General features: G+C 39.7%; 3 protein-coding genes across 11 annotated transcripts in view; 1 reads left to right on the top strand and 2 right to left on the bottom strand.

Annotated features, from left to right (window-relative positions):
• LOC107221612 (hemicentin-2) overlaps positions 1-19,463 on the bottom strand; it is a 302,996-nt gene extending 283,533 nt beyond the window's left edge. Inside the window, exon 1 of the mRNA XM_046743636.1 lies at positions 19,303-19,463. The gene's annotated coding sequence lies outside the window, so the exon portion shown is untranslated. The remainder of the gene's footprint in view (positions 1-19,302) is intronic.
• Positions 1,564-21,291, top strand: LOC107223047 (ankyrin repeat and death domain-containing protein 1A-like). Of its 5 annotated transcripts, none has more exons than XM_015662617.2 (15): positions 1,569-1,775; positions 8,692-8,987; positions 9,504-10,326; positions 11,573-11,676; positions 11,769-11,867; positions 12,838-12,936; positions 14,875-15,081; positions 16,865-17,062; positions 17,264-17,362; positions 17,530-17,628; positions 17,759-17,857; positions 18,287-18,382; positions 18,481-18,715; positions 19,005-19,133; positions 20,039-21,291. In XM_015662617.2, exons 3-15 carry the CDS (start codon positions 10,221-10,223, stop codon positions 20,122-20,124), a joined length of 1,656 nt encoding a protein of 551 aa, XP_015518103.2. In that variant the 5' UTR covers positions 1,569-1,775; positions 8,692-8,987; positions 9,504-10,220; the 3' UTR covers positions 20,125-21,291. The 5 variants fall into 5 exon arrangements, with proteins under 5 accessions (XP_046599553.1, XP_015518103.2, XP_046599549.1 ...); XM_046743593.1 differs by having other exon boundaries at positions 1,570-1,775; positions 18,993-19,133; XM_046743596.1 differs by having other exon boundaries at positions 1,570-1,775; positions 8,692-8,952; positions 18,993-19,133.
• LOC107223050 (heterogeneous nuclear ribonucleoprotein 27C) overlaps positions 20,798-25,933 on the bottom strand; it is a 33,008-nt gene continuing 27,872 nt past the window's right edge. For 3 of the 5 annotated variants that reach the window (XM_046743600.1, XM_046743604.1, XM_046743598.1), the window contains one exon: positions 23,286-24,547. In XM_046743600.1, the coding sequence (XP_046599556.1) occupies positions 24,405-24,547 (143 nt within the window). In that variant the 3' untranslated portion in view covers positions 23,286-24,404. Of the gene's footprint in view, positions 20,995-23,285; positions 24,548-24,917; positions 25,769-25,933 lie in introns of those variants that run through there. The other 2 variants (XM_046743602.1, XM_046743599.1) reach the window with 2 other exon arrangements.

A 25,933-nucleotide genomic window follows, 5' to 3' on the forward strand; every position in this document is an offset into this window, starting at 1 on the left:
TTTCGGCTCGAGTTGAGAATTCGAACGAGTCTGTACACCTCGTGATTTCTTTCAACTTTTTGAATAAATTTCAAATATTTTAGACGGTTGTATTTCGCTCATGATCTCCAGTAACGCAATTTCCAACGTAAGGTCTTGCGAACCTCATTATTTTTCACACTTCAACAGCCGCAAAACTGCTCAAGTTGGTCTAAGAGTTCGAAACTCTAAAACCGTGACCGACGGAGTCAACCAAAGTTCCATAATTTGAGCTCATCGTGAGCATTCCTGGAATGATTTTTTTTCGACAGTGATAATCGCTGTATGAAATCGATTAAAGCCTGTAGGATTCTCCGATTCATTGTCAGTTTGAGTAGGACAGATACAGGTACAGGTCGATCAGAATGATCGAAGCTATAGTTTCCATATCTCTCAAGAAACTGCTAGAACCTACGGAATTAAAAGTAAATAAATCCTCCTCGAAGTTTCAATGAACTACAGATTGAGTTTGCTCTCTTTCAACTGCACGGAGGAACTGTACTGAAACTTTACAGCAAGACCGAAGAGGAGCAGCGAGAGTTACGAACTTAAATCGATTGTTGTCTAATTTTCACCGAATAATTACCCGTCCTCGGTCGATTATATATATCAACCTGAAGGCACGGTAAATTGCTGTTACAATAACCAACCGCAGCATACCTTCTCTGATTTCAAAAAAGACGAAGAGTTTTTAATTTCACTGTTTAGACCGCATGTACGTTAAATTCCACAGAATATTTAACCCTTTGAGCCACACATCGGTGCTGAGTCAAATTTTATAACAAGATAGTATTTTATGGTTTTTGAGGTCTACGATTACGAATCTGAGACGAAATTTCAAAAATTAAAGATGGAGAATCCAATATGGTTGACGAGAATTTCAAACTTGATCGCATCCAGTCAAAAAGTCTATGCAGGGGGTTTTCGGCTAGCTGATTGAATTTGCCATACAGAATTTCGAAAATCTCATTTCAGATTCGTAAACAACGATCCCAAATGGTAATGAATTATTTCTTCAATTTGCACGATTATCTTCAATCAATTTGTTTCTAACAATATTAATTTACATCGTATCGCAATAATTACTTTCACGGATTGAAAACCTATTAGCATACCATCAGAAGTAGTAAAAAAAATGACGAAGAATTGTGTTGAAAAGCTTTCTAAGCGTAAAAAATAATTGGATATAAAATAGGTGGTAAGAGTATTTACCACTACGACTCAAAGGATCAACACCGGCAAGTAGAAATAGCGAGGAGGCGTATAAAAACGGCGTAGCGTATAAAGCAAACCTGAACTAGATCACGGTAATACCTCCGTAATTACGTAGCATTCCCTCGACCCTTAGATCCGACACGAACGAATACGAATTGCCGTGGTCAGTGCTACGCCCAGAGGCAGAACGAACCGGAATGCAAAGGGTCGGCGGCCCCCGGGGTACGCCTTGCTTACGCGAACGTTGCGAATGTTACGAATATTATGAATTATTATTAATACGGCCGAATGTTGCAAGGATTTCGCGGCGGGCGCTACCACCACGTGGCAGCAGCGCACGTATCGACCTCGGGGTTTGTCGGGGGTTCGCGGGGGTCGGCGTCCTCGGGTTGTGGCAGTCGCGCGCTACCCCGCGAACGCTTCGCATCCCCGACGCCCGCCGCAAGCCGCTGAAAAGCTGCCTGTTTTCGAAAGCTCGTTTAACGCGGAGCGGTCAGTGAAGGACGGATCGACCTCCCGCCAACTTTTCCGAGACGTTATAGGTAAGCGATAATCGTAATCACTTTCCAGTTACTTGTCACGGTCATTTTCATACCGATAAAACGATCACGGACACCGGTTGCTTGTTGCGTTGAAAATCCAGAGCTTATGTTTTTGGTAGCGAAGAAAAGAAGAATCGTGATTTGTATCGCACAACGCTGAGAAAAATTTCACTTGTCACGGTAACTAGAAAAATTCAGTGAAACAGGTATCGTTAAAAAAAAAACTGTTTCAATATGAATTTTGCGCTGTCGTCGATCCTTTTTTTTTTGGTAATTGCAACCCAACATCAGTTTCTGAGGTTTACTGTATTTTTTTACTTAAATAAAGATTTAACGTCAATTTATTGTTGCACAAGCGTCAAATTTTCGCAACAGTTGCAAGAAAATATACTAACAATGATCGTAATGAGAAAGAATAGTAACGGATACTAGACTTTCCGGTAGCAGCTAGAAAACTGATTTTCACTTTCTACCTGGAACTATATCTTTCGATTGTGGTAAACAATGAAAATAGTTAAGGACTGAGCGGTAACCGGAACAAAAAATTTCTCTCAGTGAACATATTAAAGTATACTGTTATTCATACTTTTATAATGGGTAAAATTTTAGGACAGATTTTTTTACCGCACGAATTATTCGTTTCTACATGTGCGACGGTATATTTAGAGAATTTCATTATCGCTGATTGAATATATTATTGTTGAATCAATTAAGGCAGACATGAGTCTGCGAACGTATGGATCAATTATTTCAAACCGCGTTCAACGCGTGACGACTTTTCAATTTCAAGCCTTCAGCGTTCCAGTTTCATGCACGCGAGATATTCCAATTTACGAGAAAATATTATTCACCGTTATACACACATATATATATATATATATATATATATATATATATATATATATATAACGTCAAATTTAATCAAAATTCCTGCTAAATTGTATAGGATGAAAAATGAGGTTTTCACATTAATAATATCAGTAATGAAAGAATTATTCCTGCGTGATCATGAGTCAGAAAAGAAATGAGCTCTCGACATCTTCAAAGGAGGGACTGGCTGCAAGCTTTAATCGCAAAATTCAACGTCAGGATTTGGGCAGTACCAGAGTGCCTCTGGAGAATACACACTATCCGCGATAAATCAAGACGATACATGAATTTCTAAAGTCAAAAGGGTCTGCTCGTGCCGTGGATCAACGTAATTATACAATAAGCCCGCAATTCAGACAGCATAGCATAACATCGACAAACAACCACAGAGTGATAAATTCTGTATCCAGAACAGACATAGAATATAGATTATCTCAGTGTGGGCTTGACAATTGTATATCAATGAAATTAAACGTGATCAATTCAGTAATGGAATTAAAGTTTCATCCTCAATATTTCGCAAAAAGAGTAAATTGCACATTACTCTTTACTTTACTTTTAACGCAACCACGCGAGGTATTAGGTATCAGTTGAACAGTTTGAAATCATCGTGAAATGGCATAGTTATCTTATCTCGTCCTAGAGGCAACGTGGATGTACGGTACGAATGCGAATTGATATTCCGTCTCGTTCTGTTCATCGAAAGCCGACTGAAATGCCGAAATCAACGTAAATCGCTTTATAACGTCAAGACGACGGCAGTTTATGTCACGAGTAATTCGATTTTCACGGAGTGAAATTGATACCTGTCACGAGATAAAATGATTAAACGGATATTGGAGTGTGAGCGAGCGCTGCACCACGATGAATCGTGCATATCACTCATACGCCAAAGTCAGAAATCCATTTTGCGTGAAACCTCGTTTTCATTTCATTTCAACATTGCACAGAAGCATTAAAGCCTCGTGTATAAGCGTGTGTGTTCACATGCGGGAATACACGCTTTGGTGCACGCTGCAGTAGTAAAAATAAAAATATAGAAATGGAAAAATAGAGAAACGCGGCGAAGTCGCAGCATTGTACGTACATATGTACGCCGGTATTTTTAGCCTCTACTCCGCTCGACGAGTACGCGACAAAACTCAGCATAAGTAAAGCTTAAGCCATGCATGAGGGTGGCACAGGAAGCCAGGTGGCAAATCTGCCCATGCAACGACGTTAAGAAAGGTTAGGGTCAACAGAATTGGCAGAATTAGCCAGGACTGTCCGACACCAAACCACTCTTATGTAATGAGATTGTCGCGCGCCGAGATAATAATCTTGCAATCTTCCGCGAGTATCCGTCACGCCATTTGACACTTCACACCGTCTACTTGTACGAACTGCGTTAATTTAAGATTTAAATTTCTCTTTGCATCAACGTCCGTCTGATCGCGAACTCAACATGAGTATAAATAAATTCATGAATATCTGGACGTTGGCGTTTTATATTTTTCATGGTTTAGTGTTTCTTCGGCAAAAACTGGGGCATGAGAAATCCAGTTTTTATATATAAGTACGTTTGCGATGTGAGACCAAGCTGAAATAAAATAATAAATTACGCTCGAAATCACAATGCAAACTTATAATAAAAGGTGCAGTAAGTGTGAATCGTGTGAACATGAACGGCACGATCTCGTGACAACTTTTACACGCAAAAGCGGCAGCTCCTTACTAAACTGGAAGCAGAAATCGACTGTGTATTAGTAACACGGAAAGAATTCCAGTGGCGTTTCTCGATTCTGGTGTTTGCACCCTCGCAGCGATGTGATTACAGCTGGATTAGTCCGCGACACGTTTTTTCCATAAATATCGAATCGCGGACAGGCTCGCTGAGCGAGGGGAAAAAAGTCAAAAGCTATAACATGACGTAGAAGAGCATACTAAAAATGAAAAGTAATGTAAGCTGAACAGCTGGTGGAGAAATGAACGAAAAGAACAATCAGGCGTTTTACTGGTGCAAAGAAAGCCTTGCGAGATGACGCTTTAATCCTTCATGCCATCCATAAAACGGTCCGAATTTAAACGACTCCCAGAAGTATAATGACAACGGTCAAATATTGTACACGCGACATGCGCAGGGCGAACCAAGACCATCGTGTTCGAAGCTACGATACCTTCTCGTTCGAGAGAATCCAACTATAAGAGTTTGTGCCTTCGAATCGGTGGACAGATTCACTGATTTATTTCGTTCAGACTTGCCCTGGGGAAAAAAAAACTCGGGAGAAAATGCCGCTTCACGGGCAGATAGCCTATGTAGAAGTCTACTATATACCGCCAAGGCGAAAACAAATTTTCGCGAAAATCTAGAAATACGGTAGAAAGAGTACGCGGTACCCACGTCGAACGAGTTCGATCGATATTTGATCCAAGCGAAACGAAGGCCAACTTTTGAAGCACGGATAATTATATCTTCACTACAATATACCTACAGCAGTGGTCGTGAAAATTGTTCGCCTGATTTTTGAAAGTTTGCAGACAGTCGTGTTCTCGTATGTCACAGATATGACATATCTCATATAGGTATCTTTAGTGACAGCATTGAACTTCGCAAGACCATTAAGAAATCAGTGCAATATTGGATACTCGCTTCTCTTCTATAGATGTCATTAAAAGTAGGACGAATGGAATAAAAACTATCTGAGTATAGATAGATAATTCATTCCTCCGTTCGATACGCGGTTCTTTTCGTCGGGGTATTTCTTTCGTTGATAAAGCTTCAGCCGACAGCTAAATACCCGGCTGTCAAGGTATGCGTTTAAAAGGTGAAAAACGTAATCTGCAGGCGACTGAGGAAACAAATACCAGAACCACAACAACGTTGCGATTTAATAAAAGGAAACTTTGCTTCAGAAACCAGAGGTTGTTTCATGTGTGCATATCCCTTCGAAAACTCTATTTGAATTTCGATCGTATTTCCATGTAAAGAGAAGGTGCAGGGTATGAACCTACTGAGATGTAAAAATTCCGCCCATATTTTATCTTTTACTCCCAAAGATATTTCACCGTGGCCGCGTGGGTGCAGGTTTTATTAACCTTCTTCAACGTAGATGTCTACCCTTATTCCGCCCTGTCTCTGGAGAACTGGGAGAGTTTTTTTTTCTCCATCGTCGCGACTGCCAAACCAAACATCCGTTCTGGGTAACAGGCAACAGTGTCATGGCTTTTGTTTTTACTGAAACAAGTTGGTTGTTGGACGGAAAATAAAACAAAGATAAACCAACTTGCCATCAAAACGCAACGAGTAAATCCCATCGAGATTTCAATGAGAGAAATCAGATTCTTTTGGGAATCTTTGTCCGACGTGTCTTATTACCTCGCACCGTAATCCGAGCAGAAAAGGGTTTCCGAATTAGTCCGAAACGACGTAAGGGAATCCGAGAATCAGAGCTCTGTAGCGTGTCTAATTAACGAGCAAGCGTGTCCAACGTCTCTGGTATGGCAAAAAAAATTCTTTGTCCCGCACGCAAGTCGCTATATGTTGTAAATATAGTAACCATCGATAGCTCGGACGAGGTTCGTGTTCGAAGTAACGATCACTGCTGTTGTCAAAACACCCGATCTCAAACCATGAGCCATGCTGCGGACCCTGTGCGAATGATAAAATAAAAAGAAGCCGACTTGGTTGACTATTCTCGACACGGCAGGGCTCTACAACGTCTAATTACTTTGAGTGACAAAAGTGCACGGCGTCGGTTGGACAAAGGATTCAAGTTTCGGGTTGGAAAAGTACGGTACCTATTGCAAAGACACAAAGATGAAGTCAGGAGTTTCGATCCTGCGTGGTGATCTTCCGTTTCCAAGAATTGAAAGCATGAGCGGAACCTTCGTCGCAATTCCCTTTACGGAGAGGAGCCTGGACGATTCTCGATGGAGTTTGCGTCGAGTATAGAATACTGATGCCGTAACGCAAATGGAATTGCTCGCAATATCACGAACGTGCACGCGGTTGTGGGCCGATATGCGATCCGACACAACCCAAGCCAGCCGAAAACAACGGAGTTGGAAGTTCACGAGGCGTTTATATCGACCTCGAGCAGGTGTGGGACAAGCGACCCCGCCCTGGTGCTCGTTGGCGCAACACCGGACACCCCGACGGATGAATGGGTCGTCAATTCGATATGTCAGAGCCGCTTTTGAACTTGCCTCAAATACCAGGCATTGAGGACTTTACCCAATTAAATTATATCACGGTGATTTAGACCAACGACCCCGCTCATCGTACCGATCACCTACACTTCGTTGCTCTTAAAATATGCGGATACCCTTTTAGTCGATTCGTTTGTTCGTTTTTTCACCCATGATCGATGCTTGTTTTGTCGAATATGTGTAGCGCGTACAATATCATGTATATTGTATAATTTACCAGGGCTCGAAGTCCAAAAGAATTTAACAGTTGTGCAGTGGTTCGTTTCACCGGTGATTTGAAGTAACGATCAAGTACAACGCAAGTTCAAATTTGGGTTACTTGGAGGCAAATATACTCTCTTCACCCCTTATCAAGGTACAAAAATAGAACTTCAGCAAGGACTTTTAGGAATCAGTGAACAATACCATGATTTCCCTTTTATAATATTTTCCGAGTGAAAATTATTGATTAGATACTAACGTTCAGCCTCGCAACAGCTTCGGGCATGCTGTAAATTCATGTATATGTATGTACGTGCAATTATGGTCCTAGAATTTGCAGGAATATTCATGTAATAAATGTGTTTGGTTTTCATCACGAAGGATCGAATGTCGCCAGGTTTACACCTTCGTAAGAATTAGCGTGATATCTGTATATTCATCGTATTGAGAATAAGGAGAATACACAGTTGATGAGTACACTCGTGACTATACACTGTGTATATACTTGATTCCAGTCCTCATTCGTTACAGGATCTGAGTTTCAATGCAAGAAAATTGATAAGTCGAGCACATATTTTGATAATTACATAATTAAATATATACCTTAATTAAGTTCGGTGAACGGTATTTTTCGGAGTGGTTCACCCCTCGGTTCCATTGTTATTATTTTTCAAGTAAGGTAGATTATTAGCCCTAACCGCGAATTTGAATTATCATCAAAATTAGAGAAGAAACCGTAGTTATTGGATGAGCGTAGGGAATGAACGTTTCTATGGAAATTGCAATCCGACAAGTTACCACCTAAGTATGCCGATAATCATTTTGCAGTTGACCATTAATTTTAACTCACAAAAAATTGTGTAAACATTGTTCGATAAATGTGAAGTTTTTTGAAATCCATACGACAAAAATTGTACTGTAAGAAACTTTTTGAAAAACACCACTTTTTGGCATTACTTTAAGTAATATCCTATCACACGTAAAACCTAACTTTTTGACAATGGGTGAAAAGCACTTGATTTACGAAACTTTATCACGAGTTCGAATTTTAGACTAATCAATAAATTATAGTGTTTCACCGACGCGCGACGAGTCCCCCGAAAGAATAGTGATTATTTGGGTAAAAAAACGAGAGCAAAAGAGTATAATTAACGAAGGGGCGTCGAAATTTTGCTAGCTAATTTTGAATCACGATTATGGCTTTAAAATGTTTGAATTTTTACGCGTATAAGCAGCCCAGGGTAGCATAATAACGACCCTGCGCAGCATCGTGGCTTCGTCCGTCGGATGTACATGGATATTAAATCCTTTTTCGGTAGGTCTTGTTAAACTGAGAACTATAACCACATGAAATTATCCGTCTAAACCATCTTCTCGCTATCAAGCAAGAAATACCAAACGGATACGACAATCTGGGACGAATCTTGAATAAAAAAAATCTCTAGTCCGAACACAATACCGTAGGGATTACGGGCAAACACTTATCATGCATATAATATCCCACCGAACACGTTGAGCAAGCTCAATTTCAAGATTCGGGCACCGCATATATGTACCTACGTCTACGTTACTTGATCAGAAAATGAGGGGAAAAAAATGTAGAGATACACACATAGGGTTGGTGATTACAGAGAGCTAAGAGAAAACATCTTTCTAGGATTATACAGTTACTCCAACTCATAAGACGGCGCACTGGAGCAAGGACGAAGAAACGGAAACGGGAAACAGCAGGACCTGTCGTTCCTTGTGATCCCCTTATAGTCAAAGTGCTGCATATTGATCCCGCTATTTCCGGAGAGAATTCGGAGTCAAGATCTCGGCCAGGTTGACGGACCGGTTATACCGGGTTGTACTTACTGATTCTTTGTACGATATACGATTGCCGCATCGTCTGAGACATTGGACCGATACTGAAAGGGTATCTTGTCGTCACAGAATTCAGACAGTAGAGGAGTACGATAACACCTTAAATGATCCTACGTGACGTGACGCACTGTAATACGTCGAGAAAAATCATATGGTTCCGATATCTCAATCTAAATTAACGGATGATGGGGAGGAGAGAAATTGAATTAGGCACTTTGCGGAGTAAGATTATAGAAGTGAGATACCAGGGATAAAACTTTCGCGCACTGATGTCCAAAATCGGCCTCAACCACGAAGAACGATTCTCGTTTTGTCCTAAATTGAAATTTGGCTATCTTAACTTTATATCACGCCACAGTGAAAACAATGTATCTGCTTGCATTGTTATTCCGCTAAAATCCAGTGTCAACTCTCGGTACGTGTATAATTTTCCAAGCCGAAGGGAGTTGAAAAGCTTTTTTCTCAAAGATTAACGTTCGCCCCGTCACCCACAATCACGTTAGATGCGAAAACTTCTTTTTCGTTAGACGGATTTAATACCTCGAAACAATATATCCGAAAATATCTTTCCAAAGATTTACAGTATGTTTTTTATCCGTACAGGTCACCCCAAGTGCAATCTGCTAAGGTAAATGGAGTAATCTACGAGAGAGGTTACATCTGAGCACAGAAAGGACAAAACTCGGAGGAATACTGTTCCAAGGAAGCAGCAGATTGCTCGAGTGCTATTAGCGACGCAGTAGCTGTGAATTTACGGAGGAGGTTCACTGAAAAAACATCACCGAGTGGTAGATAATCGAATTTAAATCACACTTAGGGGCTGGAAATTCATTAGTAAAAGATGAAAAACACGTGAGGCACAAGATGAAGGAAAGCTGAGAGTAACTAGCTGCTGTAGGTCGGAAAAGATTCCTTTTCATATTTAAAGAGGGTGAAGAATAACGGAACTGAAAAAGACATGGTATATTAAAGTGCACAATCTGACAAGGATGAAGAGCAAATTGAAAATTGCATAAAATATCGTCTACGGTTTACATTGTCCAGGATAAGTAGAAAACAGGAAATGAAAGTGTAATATTTATAGCAGAGCAAAGGATGCCACCGGTAATCAATTTTTCTTCCGAAAGATAGTGGAATATCTTTGAAATTCTTCATTTCAACACTTCTTCCGATTTCCATATGTATTATACTACGAAAATGGGTTATAAACGATTCAATTCCGTTATTGGATTTCGATTATCGTGCATATTTCATCTATATCTACGTATGCCGAAAGCCTACCTCTCATTAAAGGAAATGTAGTTACGAAAAAGCTTCATAATGACGGACAACGAAGACCTGAAAATGACAAAATCTAAAATCCCGCCTCCTCTCAACCTGTCGGAAGCGTTGGAAGACGAGGTGCTGAATCAAAAGACTGCTAGAAGTAAGTCAACCATTCCAAATATCACTAAATAACTGCCAATTGATTTAATTATAGAAGTAGATATCTCAAAGGCAGCGGAATAATCAGGTATTAATTATTTCTCAAACGAAACATCACATCGTCATTCTTCGAATATGAATGGAAGAAGAAAAAAAAATCACTCCACATTATAGAATTATCAAATTCGATTATTTGCTTTAACCGTCATCACTGGTATCCGGGTCTTTGAATTGGTGTGATTTTCGTCGTTCATTACGGAGCGAGTTGACCGCATTCCAAATATAAAACGGCTGGTTCTTTAATTTCCGACAATTAGACAAAAGGGGAGTGCCGAGGACTGAGCCAGAAGAAGTAGATAGTTATTAGTATAACACTCGGATAAAAAATTGAAAGAAATATTGCGACGAACAATAATTATAATAACTTTGATTGCGACAATTATAATCTGCAAAACCCCTTCGCCTGTCATTAGTCGCTCACTTGTATCATACCACTAATCTCGGAAGGATAAAAAGCTTCAAACAACCCCTATAAAAAAGAAACTTGCGCGACGCGGTGCGTTGAATCTCAGCAGATTTAGTCAATTGTCCGAGGGATGCTCTGCTGGAGCTTTAGCTCTAAAGCACACAACACGAGTCGGGAAATTAAAGGTGCCGCATAACGGCGGTAAACGCGGTGTCAAAAAAAAAAAAAAACACGGAGAAACCGCGCAGAAAAAACAAATTATACCGTAGAATCATTTGTCGCTGTAGACATGCTGAGCTCGGGATAAAAACTACACTCGCTGTTAAAAGTCCACGTGCCTGTGTTATTATTATTATTTTTCTAACGAAAGATAAACCGAAACACTACCAAATCTGCGGTTACGTACAGTGTTATTTTAGAAAAATTGAAGACAAGTCCCAGCTACGGAGAATAATGTAAAAATATGTAAAAATTCAGCGGTTACCTCCTGTTCAAATACTGTAGTTACATCATTCTCGCTTATACCCTCGACTCTCTGAGATAATGCGACGTTTATTATATCAGAATTAGACGTAATGGCGTACAACATAGACCTGATCGCAGGTCCTCAGTTAACTTTCCTCGCTTAAACACCCGATATATGCGATGTAGGTTAACCGAAATCCAGGTCTTATCCGTTTCTGATCGTCGCGTGTCAGGAAAGGTTTTCACCCCAGATAGATAACTTTCTTTTTATAAATGCGGAGGTGAAAATAACTCACGGTCGAGCAATGAATTTCAGTACTTAAGAACGACCTGCTTCTACACGAAGCTGTGATAAAGAACGAAACAGACAGCGTTCGAAAGGTGCTCAAAGAAACTGTTGACGTAGATTCGAGAAACAACGTGAGTATGACGATCCGCAAATTTATTGACTCACTAGGTGATCCAACGGTGTGATTGATCACTTGTACACGCGTGATATTTTTATTTCACAGTATGGACGGGCACCAATTCACTGGGCTGCGTCGAAAGGGAACACAGAGATCATTGAGATGCTGATACAGGCGAAATGCGACATCGAAGCGAGAGACAAGGTAGGCTTACTAAATCAAGAGGGTAATCAAATCTGTAACACTTCCTTAGGAATAAATGAAATTCTACTTTAATCAGACGCCGCGGAAACGACTCTGCGTTAAGTCGAGTCGACCCGGTTTAGTAAACGAAAGAATCCAGCGATGTTCCCGGGTGCTTGAAATATCGAAAGCTATTCACCCCTGAAAGAAATGCCTCTTCCCTTTTCCAGTTAAACCTCGGGGTCAAGTGTTGGGAGTATATACGGGTTACACGGGACACGTGTGGATACGAATTTTTTTTTTACCGTGAAGAGAGGTTAAACTTTATCCAATTTCTTTGGCGCGTAGCGAGGCGACGCCTCCTCGAGGCGTGACGATATTTTACGTTTGCATTGCGTACCTCAAGTCCGTACATTGTGTGTTCCGAAAATATCATATGTTTACGACCTAATATACTGTTGTGCAGGTAGAAATTAAGCGCCTGATTTATACCTGTAATGATTTTAGCTCTCCTTATTCTTCATATATTGTCTTTGGAAATTGGTTTTTTATCTATTTGTGGATACGGTGTGACTATGCGCTAGATTTTCATTAATGAAATTACGCAGGACGCGAAAACTATCTTCCATTTGTTTCCTGCTCGCGGAAATGGCATCCACGAAAATTAACGAAGACCACAAAAGAAAGACTTTTTTCATTTATCTGTATAAAACAGGAGGCTGTACGAATGCGGAACTCGTTAGAGTGAAATCAGGGCAAACGATCCGTTTCAGGCATTTACCTTTTCCGTTCTTCCATTTAAACATCGAGCTACATGTGAAAAATATTCGAGCCACACTCACCGAATCAACAATTCCGATCAATAACTAAATTCGGCAATTTCCACGGCATTCCATAAAAAAAATTCTCGACAAGACGTTAAGCACCAAGTTACACAAATGACGTCTCAAAACAATCACGTTTGCTAGATAAATCTCGTTTTCTATTTCAGTTTGGTATGCGGCCATTGCACATGGCGGCTTGGCACGGCCACCAGGAAGCAGTAAAAATGTTAATCAATGCCGGCGCGAATGTAACAGCAGTTAACAAGGTAGGAGGAATTACGAGAAATATCAAATATCACCTAAGCCGGTTGGAATTGAAAACTTCGGTGGTGATTTCAGCCCATTTCATGCTTCGAAACGGGCAACGAAATAATAAATTAACAATACGCAATAGACATCAGCAAATACTAAATAATAATAAATCCCATCACTGTCGATTTCCCTAAATTAATAAATTATGAAGGATAAGCTTTAATCTTGAATCCCTTTGACGAGCACTTTGCAGATATAAATTCCGCACGATCTCAACCGCTACGACAGTAACGAACCGACTGTGACGAGCAAATGTCTCATTGTCAGTGGCAAGTCGACGTAACACGAGTGACGAGACGGACAGATATTTAATTTGGAGAAACCGACGTAATAAGATGCCAGTCGCTTTTTCTACTCCCCTTTATCCGAGCTGTTCTCTTGGACTGCCTGCACGATGCTCGAAGGTTGCGTTCAAGCATAGCGAAGACAGCAAAGAAAAGTCATTGGTTGGACGAGACATTTTTTTGAGAGAGCCACCGTAGCCTGTAGGTTTAATTTACGACTTTCTAACTGTACTTGACTCAAAAAAACTGGATATTTAGTTCGGTACCAACTTGGTCTCTACGTCATTCACCTGTTTTCAACGCGATTCTGTCGTTAGTGTACAAGCAGATCACAACGAAGGAACGCGGTAGATACCAGAACACGGGATCCATTGGCTCGGAGTCTCCGGATCGGAAGTAGATTTATCGTAACTTCCAATCGATATAACGTATAAGATACCGCAATGAAGGGTAGGTAGATGTATATTAAATGTACAGGTATACTGGCAATGCATTAGAAATGTGGGGAATTTTAATGAGGTACCTTAATTTACAGCCCCGATTCGGAAGCTCGTTGATTGTAATGGATTGTTCCGCCACAATCCTGCAGCGGTATCAAGGGTTAAATATAATAACTCAAGTTCGCGGTTCTATACGCAACTAATTATCAAATTTGTTTTGTCGACACAGCTCGGTAGTTCGTTCAGGCCACCCTTTCATTCGACCGTCCGCCGCCCGTGTATTCCCGATAATTGCGGTGATCAACCTTTTCCGCAGAGACTAAAGAAAAGTATAAAACCCCAGTGAACGGGTGGTCCGTTTGTTTTCTCGACTTCATCCCTCGCGACTGTTTCTTCGCACTCGGTATTTTTCAGCTCCATACGGAGAGCTGACCCAGATTGTCCAAAGGATGTGGAAACAGGCTACAAGCGGTTAACCGTTTTTGAACCTCGGTGCTGCAGCTGGTCACCACGCCGCAGCACAGCACAGCTTCCGGAAAATCGATTTCCTGACTATAAATTTGCCTACGATTCCGTACATTCCCTTTATCAGAAAATCTATAATAATAGTACAGAATTGAGGGCGGTGCGAAAGATGATCCGAAACTAGGAGGACACGAGGTACGGGAAAGTTATCCGAGTATAACATTGTCCGCGTGGTCTACTCGTTTCTTATTTACCTCAGGTCTCCGGTTCGTTTCGCTCCGTGCAGCCATTGTTACTTTTTTAACGATCTCCTGAGGGGTAAGACGGAAACGAGTCCAGAATGAATTCTTTGATAAACGACAAGTCGGACGGTGATTTTTCTTCCATCATTTATTCCTAAGGTAGAAAGGTCATTTTTTACCTCCGACGATCAGTCTATAGACAAAGAGCGCGGTTATTATAAGATCGTTTTCAATATTGCAGAGAATTAATCGTTCACAAACACGTTCGCCGTGTATACCGCCATAAATTGTACGTTGAACTTGGCGAACGAGATGAATTGCCGTTACGCGATATCCGTCAACCTTGTCAATTTCCAAGTCCCTGAGTGCTCGTCAATTGTTCCTTCCCTCGTCCCTCGAATCAAAGTAACCGGGTAGTCGTATGTCACTGCAGGGTGATAAACACGTTTGCCTCTTTAAAGAAACACTACACCCTGCTGATGTGCGGCGCACGAGGCAACAGCGTAGGTGTCGTCGAGTACCTCGCCGAGGCTGTCGAATCGCTGAACGGAGAAGCAACCGACTGCATAGGAGCCACAGCCCTTCATCATGCGGCCCTCGCTGGAAATCCAGCAGTCATCACAGCCCTGGCCAATGTTCCGGGTGTCAAGTTGTCCGCGACAGACAAGGCATGTATCCCCGTTTACGTCTATATTCGATCACGGGATGAATGCCACCCTCGAAACCGACGATCGCAAACGGGAAATTGAATCCGCATTTTTCACCGCGCGATATTGATGGCTAGTTTTTTTCCTCTACACATATTATTCTCCTCAAACATTGCACGGAGAGTTTAGGGATAAGTTAGGAAGACGCGAGGTATTTTCAGGTAGAGGTCAAAACGGTTTTCCGTGTACTTTATTCTTTTTTTTTCGACTTTTCTACTCGAGAGTAAAAATAAATCGCAAGGTGTTGAAGTATAAAGCGCAAAATTCAAGCCGAGCCCTCGTTCCAAATATTTGCCTATATTCTTATGCCCATTTTAATTTAAACCAACAGACAGTGTGAATGTTTCCTCGAGTGTCTATAAATTCAGATACTCGAGGCAGAAATAAAGCTCGGGAAATGTAGCATTTATCAGACCGAATAAAGTTTACGTTACAATTTGTCGATTCCCGTAGAATTAACAACAGGAATAAAAGAGTCCAAATTAATTAAGATCTTTCTTCACGTAATCTACTCCGCAATTGTTGGCGAAGGAAAAGCTAAAACTTTAAAAACGCCGCGTCTTTGTGAAGAAACACAGTCCAACCTTGCTCTTTAAGAGTACGAGTATCTACTGCTACTGTTACAGAGAGCTCCGAGTCGGACCCGACTAGTTTCTCGCTTTATTCTTTTAATGGTGTAGAACTCTTTGAACCTTACGTAACTCGAGGAAAGTAAAAACATCAGAGAAGAATACTGTATTGAATATTCCAAGGAGCGACGATATCGACGTCGATAACGCGGCGCCATTCGCAAAGTATACATCAATACAAGGCTTGTAAGAAAAAAATTACCGAACCGATTTTCAGAGGTATTGAATTTTTTTTCAATTAGTTTTTACACACTATATGTATTTCAGGCTATTAATTAAATACCGGACGTGGGTCGAATTAGTTTTCGCGAGCTGTTCGCGAATCTCTGATGTAATAAGTGTACCTTTTGATATGTGGTTCTATTAAACTGGCAAAGTTTTTTGAAAACTTTTCTAATTTTCTGCAGAAATTCGTAATACGATCCAGACTCGCAGCGAGAGCCGACGGCACTGCGAGGCAGGCAACAATGTGGAATGAAGCACATTGCGAGTCTGATATTTAACCCCAGGCAATACACAGACGCGATCATAGCAACTTTGCATACAACGATATCAAGCTTCACTGCGTATAACTTGGACTAAAATAACGCGTCGGCGAAGCTTTTGATCTCGGATGAAAGCTCGTATACTGCGCCAACGCGCCTCCGCGAAACTTCTAATCATCTACAGTATCCTATTCAGAATTCGATTAACTTTCCGACGAAATTAACTAGTAACAAAGGTAGAAACCGGTGATGAGAAAGAGAATGACTCGTCCGTCGCGACACGTGTGGACCCTCGTAAAACGAATAACACCGTTATACTTGCGAGAAAGCTGTCGAAACTTTGAACATTGGATAGCTTAACGTCCCACTGACCAGTAAAATAAGAGGAAAAGTTCTCTCCAATATCAGTTCCCCTGTGTTTTTCTTTATTTTCCACGAGCCAAATCGACTGTGCTAAGAGCTTCCAAAATATAGTACGTAAAGTAAACGCGATCAAACTTGGTGCTTGAACCTTTGATTTGTCGATCTCCCGCGACTGAGGACGGAGCACAACGTCATCTTAGAATTTATCCCCCGACCGACGTCAAAAATGATAAGAAAGACACGAAATTGAAGCGAAAAATTTTTCAGAAAGGTCAGACGGCGATGCACTGCGCTTGTGCGGAGGGTCACCTCGAGGCGGTCGAGGTTTTTATCGGCCTCGGGGCAAACCTGGACGCAAAGGACAACGAGGGCAATACCCCTCTGCACGTAGCGACCCTTACCAGGCACACGAGTATCGCCCAACTACTTCTGCGTATGGGCGCGAGTACGGAGCTTCGGGACGAGGTAATTTTCCTCGTTCCACACACGGTAATGTCGCATAGAAGGTTGCCGCGTGCCTTGGGTGATATTCCTCGTTGGTGTCGGGAGGGTGAAACGGGGAGAGCAGTTGGATGTTAGCGTGTAACGAAGCTCATTATTCGCAACCCATTTCGCTAGTTAAATACCATTTACGTCATTAACGTGATACCTTTTTTTACTTGTCAGTCAGGAATGACCGCCCTGCACGTCGCGGCGAGTCAGGGATGCAAGGGAATTCTCGAGGCCATTGTTCAGCAGGGTGTTGCGCTTGACAAGCAGTGCAAGGTACGTTGGATGTCATTCTCATGGATGTTTATGGTCAAGGAAGCTCTTTGGTACTACTCGTATTTGATTAAAGCGACAGGACAGAGAGATTTTCGCGTCGAATCGACTCCAATTGCCTACCGGTTTATCTCAATTCTGCATTCGTCTGATCACTGTTCAAATTATAGAACGGAAATACTCCCCTGCACATGGCTTGTGAGAACAACGAAGTTGACACGGTCGAAATACTAATCAACAAAGGAGCAGACTTGAACTGCCTCAACTCTGTAAGTTCTTTTCGCGTTTTTCTCATCATACTGAAAACAATAAATACTTCGGTAATTTTGTCCAGATCTATGTTATAAGAAAAAATTTACGCAATATTTTTTTTTTTTTTTTGACCCATTTTACTCGCAGAGACTGCAGTCGCCGATTCACATTGCCGCGGAAATGGGACACACCGATATCTGCAAACTGTTATTAGCAGCTGGAGCTAATATCGAACAACGCGAACAGGTAAGCTTCTACCCTGTTACCTGAGCCGTAAAATTGCTAAACGACAATGTCGACTAAAGCGTAAATTCGCAGAAACGAATAACCGCGGGCCATTTCATTTTTTGCGGCATATAAACAAGAATTTAAAATTATCATGACAAAGATTTTCCGCTAATATTTTTCATTTATTTTCTTAATTTTATTTTTAATAATAATATCCAGTTGAAATGTTTTAGCTACGCACCTGTCACACGCCTGTATTGAAAAAGTTCAAAGAGTAGCTCTTGGTCTGTTTTTCTTTTTTTTTTTGTAATTCAACGAACCAACAATGTTTACGTAAAGATCCCACCCTAAATCGATTTTGCACCCGGAGTGATTCCCTTGTAAGAATACCGGCTGTGTAAACAGCAGCGATCAATTTTGAGGGAATTTCCGCCCTCTTTTTTTCAGGGAGGTAAAACGCCCCTATACATCGCGGCACGAGGCAGTTTTACAGCGATCGTGGACATGATAATTAGAACTGCTAGATTAGATTATCCGACCCCGGTGAGTTCTCGAATATACATAAAGTTTATAATCAAGTTGCAAGTTTACTTAGGGAATTCTATACGAGCACCGTACCTATACATACGCCTACGACTTAGGAGGATTCCAACTCCGACAAGGAAGTTCGCGAATTAACCCCGGCGAGAAGACGCTGGCGAGAAGAATCCCGAGGCGGAAGTGTATCAAGTGCGAGCGCCAATCTCCCTGAAAGACTCAGGTCCATTCTGTGGAGATTAGCGTACAAACAACTCGCGCCGCCTGATTGGAAGAAGCTCGCGTTGCACTGGGCTTTCACTCACGAACAAATCAGAGCCATCGAACATCAGTACACAGGTAACTCCCTAGGATTACGAAAACTCGACGCGTGCGTGAACTTGCGATTGCGAAACTTAGAAAAATGCTCAAATCGGCCGAGCCGTGAATCTTACGACGTACGATGATACACGTGCTCGATATCGGAATTCCGGGGATATTTCGAGGTGAATGAAGAGGAATGAGGAATCGAGATTTTGCTACGAACATTGAAGAATTTTGCAAACTTTTTCCTCTTCATTGATTACCCTGCATCACTCATGGTCTCGGGACAGCGTTACGAAACGATTTACCCTAGAATCGATCGCAGGTCCGTCGAGCTTCAAGGAACACGGCTTTCGGATGTTGTTGATATGGGCGTCAGGTTTGCATCCTGAAGTAAACCTCGTCAAGGAATTATACGAAGCTTTATCAGCCATCGATAAAAAATCTATCGCCGGTAAGTAGCGAACAATTTTCGGCAAAAAAAAGTTCAAGTTAAACGCTCGACAACAGCGGTTCACAAACACAACGACAACTACTATTATTTGCTACTATTTGCTCGACGAAATATAAAATCCGCTAACCTTCGCCGCAGTGTAAATAAGAAATGTTTATTTCATTCTTACCTTGCACACCCAAACACGATCGCTCTACTCGATGCTCCGAAATCAAAACAATTCGCGAACCACTCGATTTCACGTTAGCAATAGTACTTCACTTCACTGCGTAGCACCGCGCGCGACGAGAGCACAAAACCGACTGACACAACTGGCAATACATAGTTTCGTATTTCTGATAGCGCTCAAGTTTTCGCGTGTGCCGATGTAACGTACAACCGGTGTGGAATCATGCTATAGACACTTACAATGAGACGTGGCGACGCGTTGAGGATACACTAACGTTGCATCTTGATTCGCTCTGTGCGTCAAGTTGACAAATATTCATAGTCATTGAAATGCAATTGTTCTATTCGATTCTTTGTAACTGTCATAATTCGTTGTAACGATCAATTATAATCGAATTATAGAAACGTAATTGGATTTAAAGTTATTTGTTTAAAATAACGTACATTATTCTGAACATGTGACGTCTCAAAAAACCTGACATTTATCGGAAAAAAATCGGTAGGTCGTTATGTGCAGATTATACGGTGAAAATATACAGTATCGTCACTGCAACACCGTTTTAAAATATTTCAACTATTTGTATTATCGCAAAACAGAGAATGAGAATTTGTTTGCGTTGTTGTTTGTTTCCGATCTGTGAAGTTATTTTTTTTTTAAATGCTAAAAATACAATTTTAATGTTCTGTCACGTGTCAGTATACCTCATAGAGCTAATTTTTTTTTTCAAATTTCTTAGATGCGATGCGTAAGAGACTGGATAAGGAAAGCGAGAGCAAGTCTAAATCGAACAAACGTCGCTGTCACAAGTGTACAATAACATGAGCTCTCGCCTACTTCGGAACATCGAGAGGTTAAAATATTGCCATTGCGTAGTTACATCAAGCGTGATTTTCTGAAAAGACAATCGTTGTCAACGATAAAGCCCCGCTTGATAAATTAATGAAATGAAATCAGATTGAAAGGGATTAACCCGCTTTCGGCTGTTTTAAAAATTATACATCGCAGCTGGTACTCAGCATTGAATGAGGAAAACACGAAGCGAGCTTTGGTCAAATTTCGTTATTCGTGCTTTGTCGTTGTGCTCACAATCGGTAGAATAAAGTTGGAAGATATCGTGTGGCTTCCAATCCGTGAGACCTCCTTTAATACAACATACAGCTATGTGCAGGTAACCGTGTACTCGTGAGAAAAATTCATCTTTCATACATCATCTGCTTTAGCGTGGCGAAGACGTCTTTGCCATTTAGGTCTAGCAAGACGAATCTTAATGCATAGCACTGATAAATGAAATATTGACGAAACGTTAAAAGAGAGATAGATTTTCTCCTCCAATAATCAAGTTGCTGATCCTAAAGATGCGTGATTTACATTTGATTATTCAAACCCATAGATAGTAATTAGGATTTAGGATAGTAACCATTAATCAGATACCAAATAGGTGGACAAAGCCAAGCCGTACAAGATGAACCCAAGACAATCTCCCTAAATCAAAGAGTTACCGGACGAATTGATATAATATACATAGATATATCTATATATATCTATAAGCTGTAGTGCAATGTCTATATGTATAGAAATAAATGAGGCTCGTTTGCAACGAGTGCCTTTCCATTAATTTTTTGCATAAGCTTTTGTAACGTCCAAATCAGTCTGTGTACCTTCCTTCGTCAAGCACACCGTATCCGGCCATCTCTATAATCATCAATATTATACATTATATACATATATGTATATGTCAAGTGCATAGATAAACCAATGATTAATATAATATAAATTCTAACGAACTTCGCGAGTAATCTGAAGTATAGAAATCTATCCAAGTCTACCGTACAAAATATACATTATACAATGACAATGAATTTATACATATTATATATGATATACTATACTTTCGCGATCACTCTATATAGTAGCTCAGTAAACTATATCGATTTATAAATGTACATATCTTTTATTGATGTAAAAATAAATTCTCATCATTTTATCGCAGCCTTACTGAACCTCTTTTCAATCCACAGCTCATGCACTCGTGAAAATGATTATGAACGTATCAAAACTAGAACACCTTTAATGATTGCATCCATGCTGCAAAAGGTATTCCGATCGCGAAGTCACGATGCCGCAAAACTCGTTGAATTCGACGGATAATTTCAAGATTCAAGATAGAGAAAGAAAGAAGAGATATCGAATTACAGCAATTTGCGTCGGCTAAGATCACAAGTTGAATAGAAATCAGAGCTCGAAATTAATTCGACAAAGAACATGTGTCTGAAAAAATGACTACTTTTGCCAATTTCTATTAAAATTTGAGTATTCTTCCATCGTGGATATTCTCTTAAACTTAAGCGCTAATAATTTAATTAATTTCCTTCTTTATCGAATTATATTATAACAAAATAATTACGATAACAATCATTATGTAAGGTATTATTCGATTAAAGCAGTAATTGCGAGGCGCGACACGCAAGTTAAGTACTGTACCTATACTTCGATTCCATAACAGTGTAAACACATTTCACTCACAATTAGCGCGAAAAGAGAAGAAATTCAACATTTCTTTTTGTTTCATTTCAATTTCATGAAACTTCTTGGCGTTGTGCTTCGTGTTGACACGTCAAATTTACTCGAATATCGTGCTTTTCGCAACTTGACTCAGGAAAGTTCAACGAGTTGCATCCGACTCGTTGAAGAACGATCGCTTCTATAGAAATCAGTTCTACAACGCAAATGTTCTACAGATTATGTTCTAAAGAATCATTTGTACAAAAATATTTTTCTACAGAATATTTTCCTACAGAAAGGGATTCATGATTCACATTAGAAATAAACATGCATTAAATATTCTACAGGAGAATTTTTCTACAAAAAGGAATTCGAAATTCGCATCAGAAATAATCCTGTATAAATTATTCTTCAGAAGAATTGTTCTAAAGAATATTTTTAAACAGAATATTTTTTTACAGAGCAGTTTTACAGTTTTACACACCCAACACAATACCTGTACGACACAATACAAATTTAGATGAAATGAAATGAAATTAAATTAAATTAAATCAAAATGTACGAAACTAACGATTAAATGTATGATTTTGAGACGATTTGATGACTGCTTCGAATTTGCATTGTGCCAAACACAATCTGTAGAAAAATATTCTAAAAAAAAATGTTCTCCAGAACAATATTCTGTAAAACAATTATTCTATAGAATAACTCATACAGAATTATTTCTGACACTAATCTCGAATTCCTTTCTGTAGGAAAATATACCGAAGAAAAATATTTCTGTAGAGCCGAGTCTGTAGACCATATTCTGTAGAATATTTGATCTGTAGAACTGATTTCTGTAAAATCGAACCCCGTTCGACTCGCGAAACCCCTGTAATGATTACGGCGCATAAAATATCCAATTAAACATAGCTGAACGTGAGCAGCGCTGTTTATACGTCGGGGTTTGATTGGGATTTATCGATCACTCTGGCCTCGATATACGACGGAATAATCTCGAAACAAGAATCATTAGGAAATATAGTTTTAATTAATAAACTTGCATAATTGCCAACTGAACATTCCTACAAGGTTTATCATCTATTTCTGCGTGCTCGGATCCGCAATACGTCATGCTGCTTTAATGTTAAAACGAGTAAATTTTATCGTAACTGATGAACAGATCTAGGTAACAAAAATAACAATGAGTTCAAATTTCTTTCTTTTTTTCTTCTTTGTCATTTCTTGGTTTGCTTCAGCTTTACTTACACTGCAACAATTTCTTTTTTTCTTTCATTAAGGAATTACGTGAGATTTATGAAAATAATGATAATGTGACATACTCAATGTATCAGGAGTATTGGTGTTTCACTTTTCTGTATCGATTATAACGGATGTATCGTGTGTGGTGTGTCTGTTTATGTTTGTGTAAAGAAAGTATCAAACTCTGATCGAAAGTACCAATTAGTATATCTCAAAACAGGCGGAGAACATATCTGTGTATTAGATCGTTTTTACAATGGTTAATTTAAATTACCGCATGAACATGCAAGATACGGATCATTAGGTATATATTTATTGCATGTTATATAGTTATAAATCTTCTCGCAAATACTGTAACGTGCAAGACGTAATGGGAAGAACTTATTAATCTTACTGTTATATCCTAAACTTAAACACTCGGTTTATCCAAGCAGTGGATTTTGGTCTGTACGTCTAATCACAAAATTTCACATATAATATGTACCTCGCAGAAACTTGCGAAAGTCTTCGGAAGTACAGCGGATTCACTAGTTTTTATCGATCATTCATTTTCTTTTTTTTTTTTTCCACGTTTTGTTACTTCAGTATTTTCTGTCACGTAAACAACCACATAATAAATACCTGAAGTGATTGTAATGATAGTCAAGTAAATAATGTCGAGAACGAATCAATCGAGCGTCGTTATACATACGATTACGTACAACGTTCCTACACTTTAAAATATACATATTATAATAAGCAAACTTCGTTAACGGTACCGTTTGTGAACTTTTAGTGATTAGCCATGACTTTCCTTAACTATTATTAGGAAAAAAAAAAAAAAGAAAAAGAAAAAAAAAAGGTCTCGAATGTGAAATACAAAAATTGGTCCGGTTCATTTATACACTGACAGGGAGGCAGAAGAGAGAAACGTAAAGGAACCTTGCGTCGATTTGAATAATGGATCGTTTTTAGCGTCGTTTGTATGCATAATGAAATCTCCCTCATATTATACTTTGTACGGAGTTTGTCAACGCGTCTTCATATCCTACAATCACGTGATTCGAAACAAGAAGCACACTCACCGATGGGCTACGAATGCAAACGTAATCCGTGAATTTATAAGGGAGAGTAATTGATCCGGATAAAATAATTTAGATTCTATGAATCCGTAACTTTTCCGCTTCGAGTCACGTGATAAATTATAGGCAGAGCAACAGGCAGAGGTAGGTAATTACGCGTAATACACATCTGAAAACAATCCATTTTTTTTTTAATGTTTTTTGTTTTTTATATACTCGTACTCGTATCCTTCGATCTGTGATTCGATAGAAATGAAAAAATATATCAAAGACCTGACGGGGCTTTTCCGATCTTTAACGACGGTAAGGGTGATAATTGTTCGAGCTGGACGTTGAACCGGAGTAACCCCTTTGCGGGCCGCCGCTGTAGCTATCGTTAGTTCCTGGAGCGGCTGGAACTGGAGTCGTCGCTACGGTTGTTCCATACCCTGCACTTCCTGCCGGAATTTCGTAAAACATGGACTATATACTACGCCGAACTAAACTATACAAAATAGTCTATTAGACAAATAAATATAAATATATATAAATATATTATAAAATGTACGTGTATAGGTATAGGTATTCATATATACATATATATATAATATATGTATACATATAATGTGTACAGTGAATAGAGCTGAAGGGAAATACGGCGAGGATAAAGGCCGACGGGGAAATAATCTCGACGGATATTCTGACGGTCAAACACGAAATGACTGTTCCAACTGATTGCGATTGTACATTATATAAACGGAAAGAAAAAAAAAAACCATGTCTAATACTTTCTGAGCCTCGAAAGACAATTTTTCCGGTCATCCAAAATTTATACTATTCTCGACATTTTTTTTTGCCTGATCAATTGATGCAATGCCTTTTTTTTTTTTTTTTTTTGTGGATAACCACACCGGAATTGTTGAAAATGCGGTAAACGGTACGTTGTTGATTTCTCTCTTTTCAACGTGAAAGAAATGTGGCACAAAACAAAGTGATACTATACTGATTGATCGGGATAAAAAAGGACGGTTCTCGCGAATGTATTTCAAGCGCAATTGTTGAACTTTGAAATTTACCATCGATCGAACTTAATTCATAATTTATCTATACGTATGGCTATAAATAAGGAAATCAATCCGACGAATAGACGATTCAAAAGAGTTGATTAATAAAATGTAATGTTAGTTTAAAAAGAACAAATTATACAGCTAACAACGGTCACTTAGCTATAACCTTAATTTAACCGATCAATCGCGTGTACGAATTTATTACATAGATTATACTATTCCTAAGCATTTTATACTTCGCTCGCTTAAATTATTAGTCAACACAACCCCGCTACCCCATCTTACGAATTATTACAAGGTTAAAAGAAATGAAAAAAAAAAAAAACCATACCGAAGTTCGTCTCTGTGTATAAAATATGTAACAATTTTCAGAACATAAAAATAAAAACCTGTCTCGAGTCCAAATATGTATACTTGTCGCATGAGACTTCAACGTAGCGAGGAGAAATTCAAAGGGGGTTGAGTAACTCGATTCAGGCTAGCGTCGATAGGGATGATAATTTGAGTGCTGGGTCAGGGAGAAACGTTGAGGGCCTGGAGCAGCGTCTCCGTTCGGGACGAATGGCGGACTCTCGGTATCAATGGTTTTGAACTTTGAGGTCGGGGAGGATTCTGTGAGAAGAAACACGGGAGAGGAGGAATTAAGAGAGGATCGGTAAGAGGAAACAATTACCATTGACCAATGCACCATACCTCGTAACACCAGGTGAATGATTAGAAGTTTAGAAGAAAAAAAAAAAGAGACAAACCGTCTTTCACATTTACCTGATGAATATT

Source organism: Neodiprion lecontei, chromosome 6, assembly GCF_021901455.1.
Source record: "Neodiprion lecontei isolate iyNeoLeco1 chromosome 6, iyNeoLeco1.1, whole genome shotgun sequence".
NCBI classification, from domain to species: Eukaryota; Metazoa; Arthropoda; class Insecta; order Hymenoptera; family Diprionidae; genus Neodiprion; species Neodiprion lecontei.

Excerpts from the sequence above, each read along its gene's own strand:
- LOC107223047 (XM_046743593.1), top strand. The coding sequence starts at position 10,221 with ATGACGGACAACGAAGACCTGAAAATGACAAAATCTAAAATCCCGCCT. Across the intron at positions 11,868-12,837 it reads ACATCGAAGCGAGAGACAAG|TTTGGTATGCGGCCATTGCA; the intron begins GTAGGCTTACTA and ends TTTCTATTTCAG. Across the intron at positions 17,063-17,263 it reads GTACGGAGCTTCGGGACGAG|TCAGGAATGACCGCCCTGCA; the intron begins GTAATTTTCCTC and ends TTTACTTGTCAG.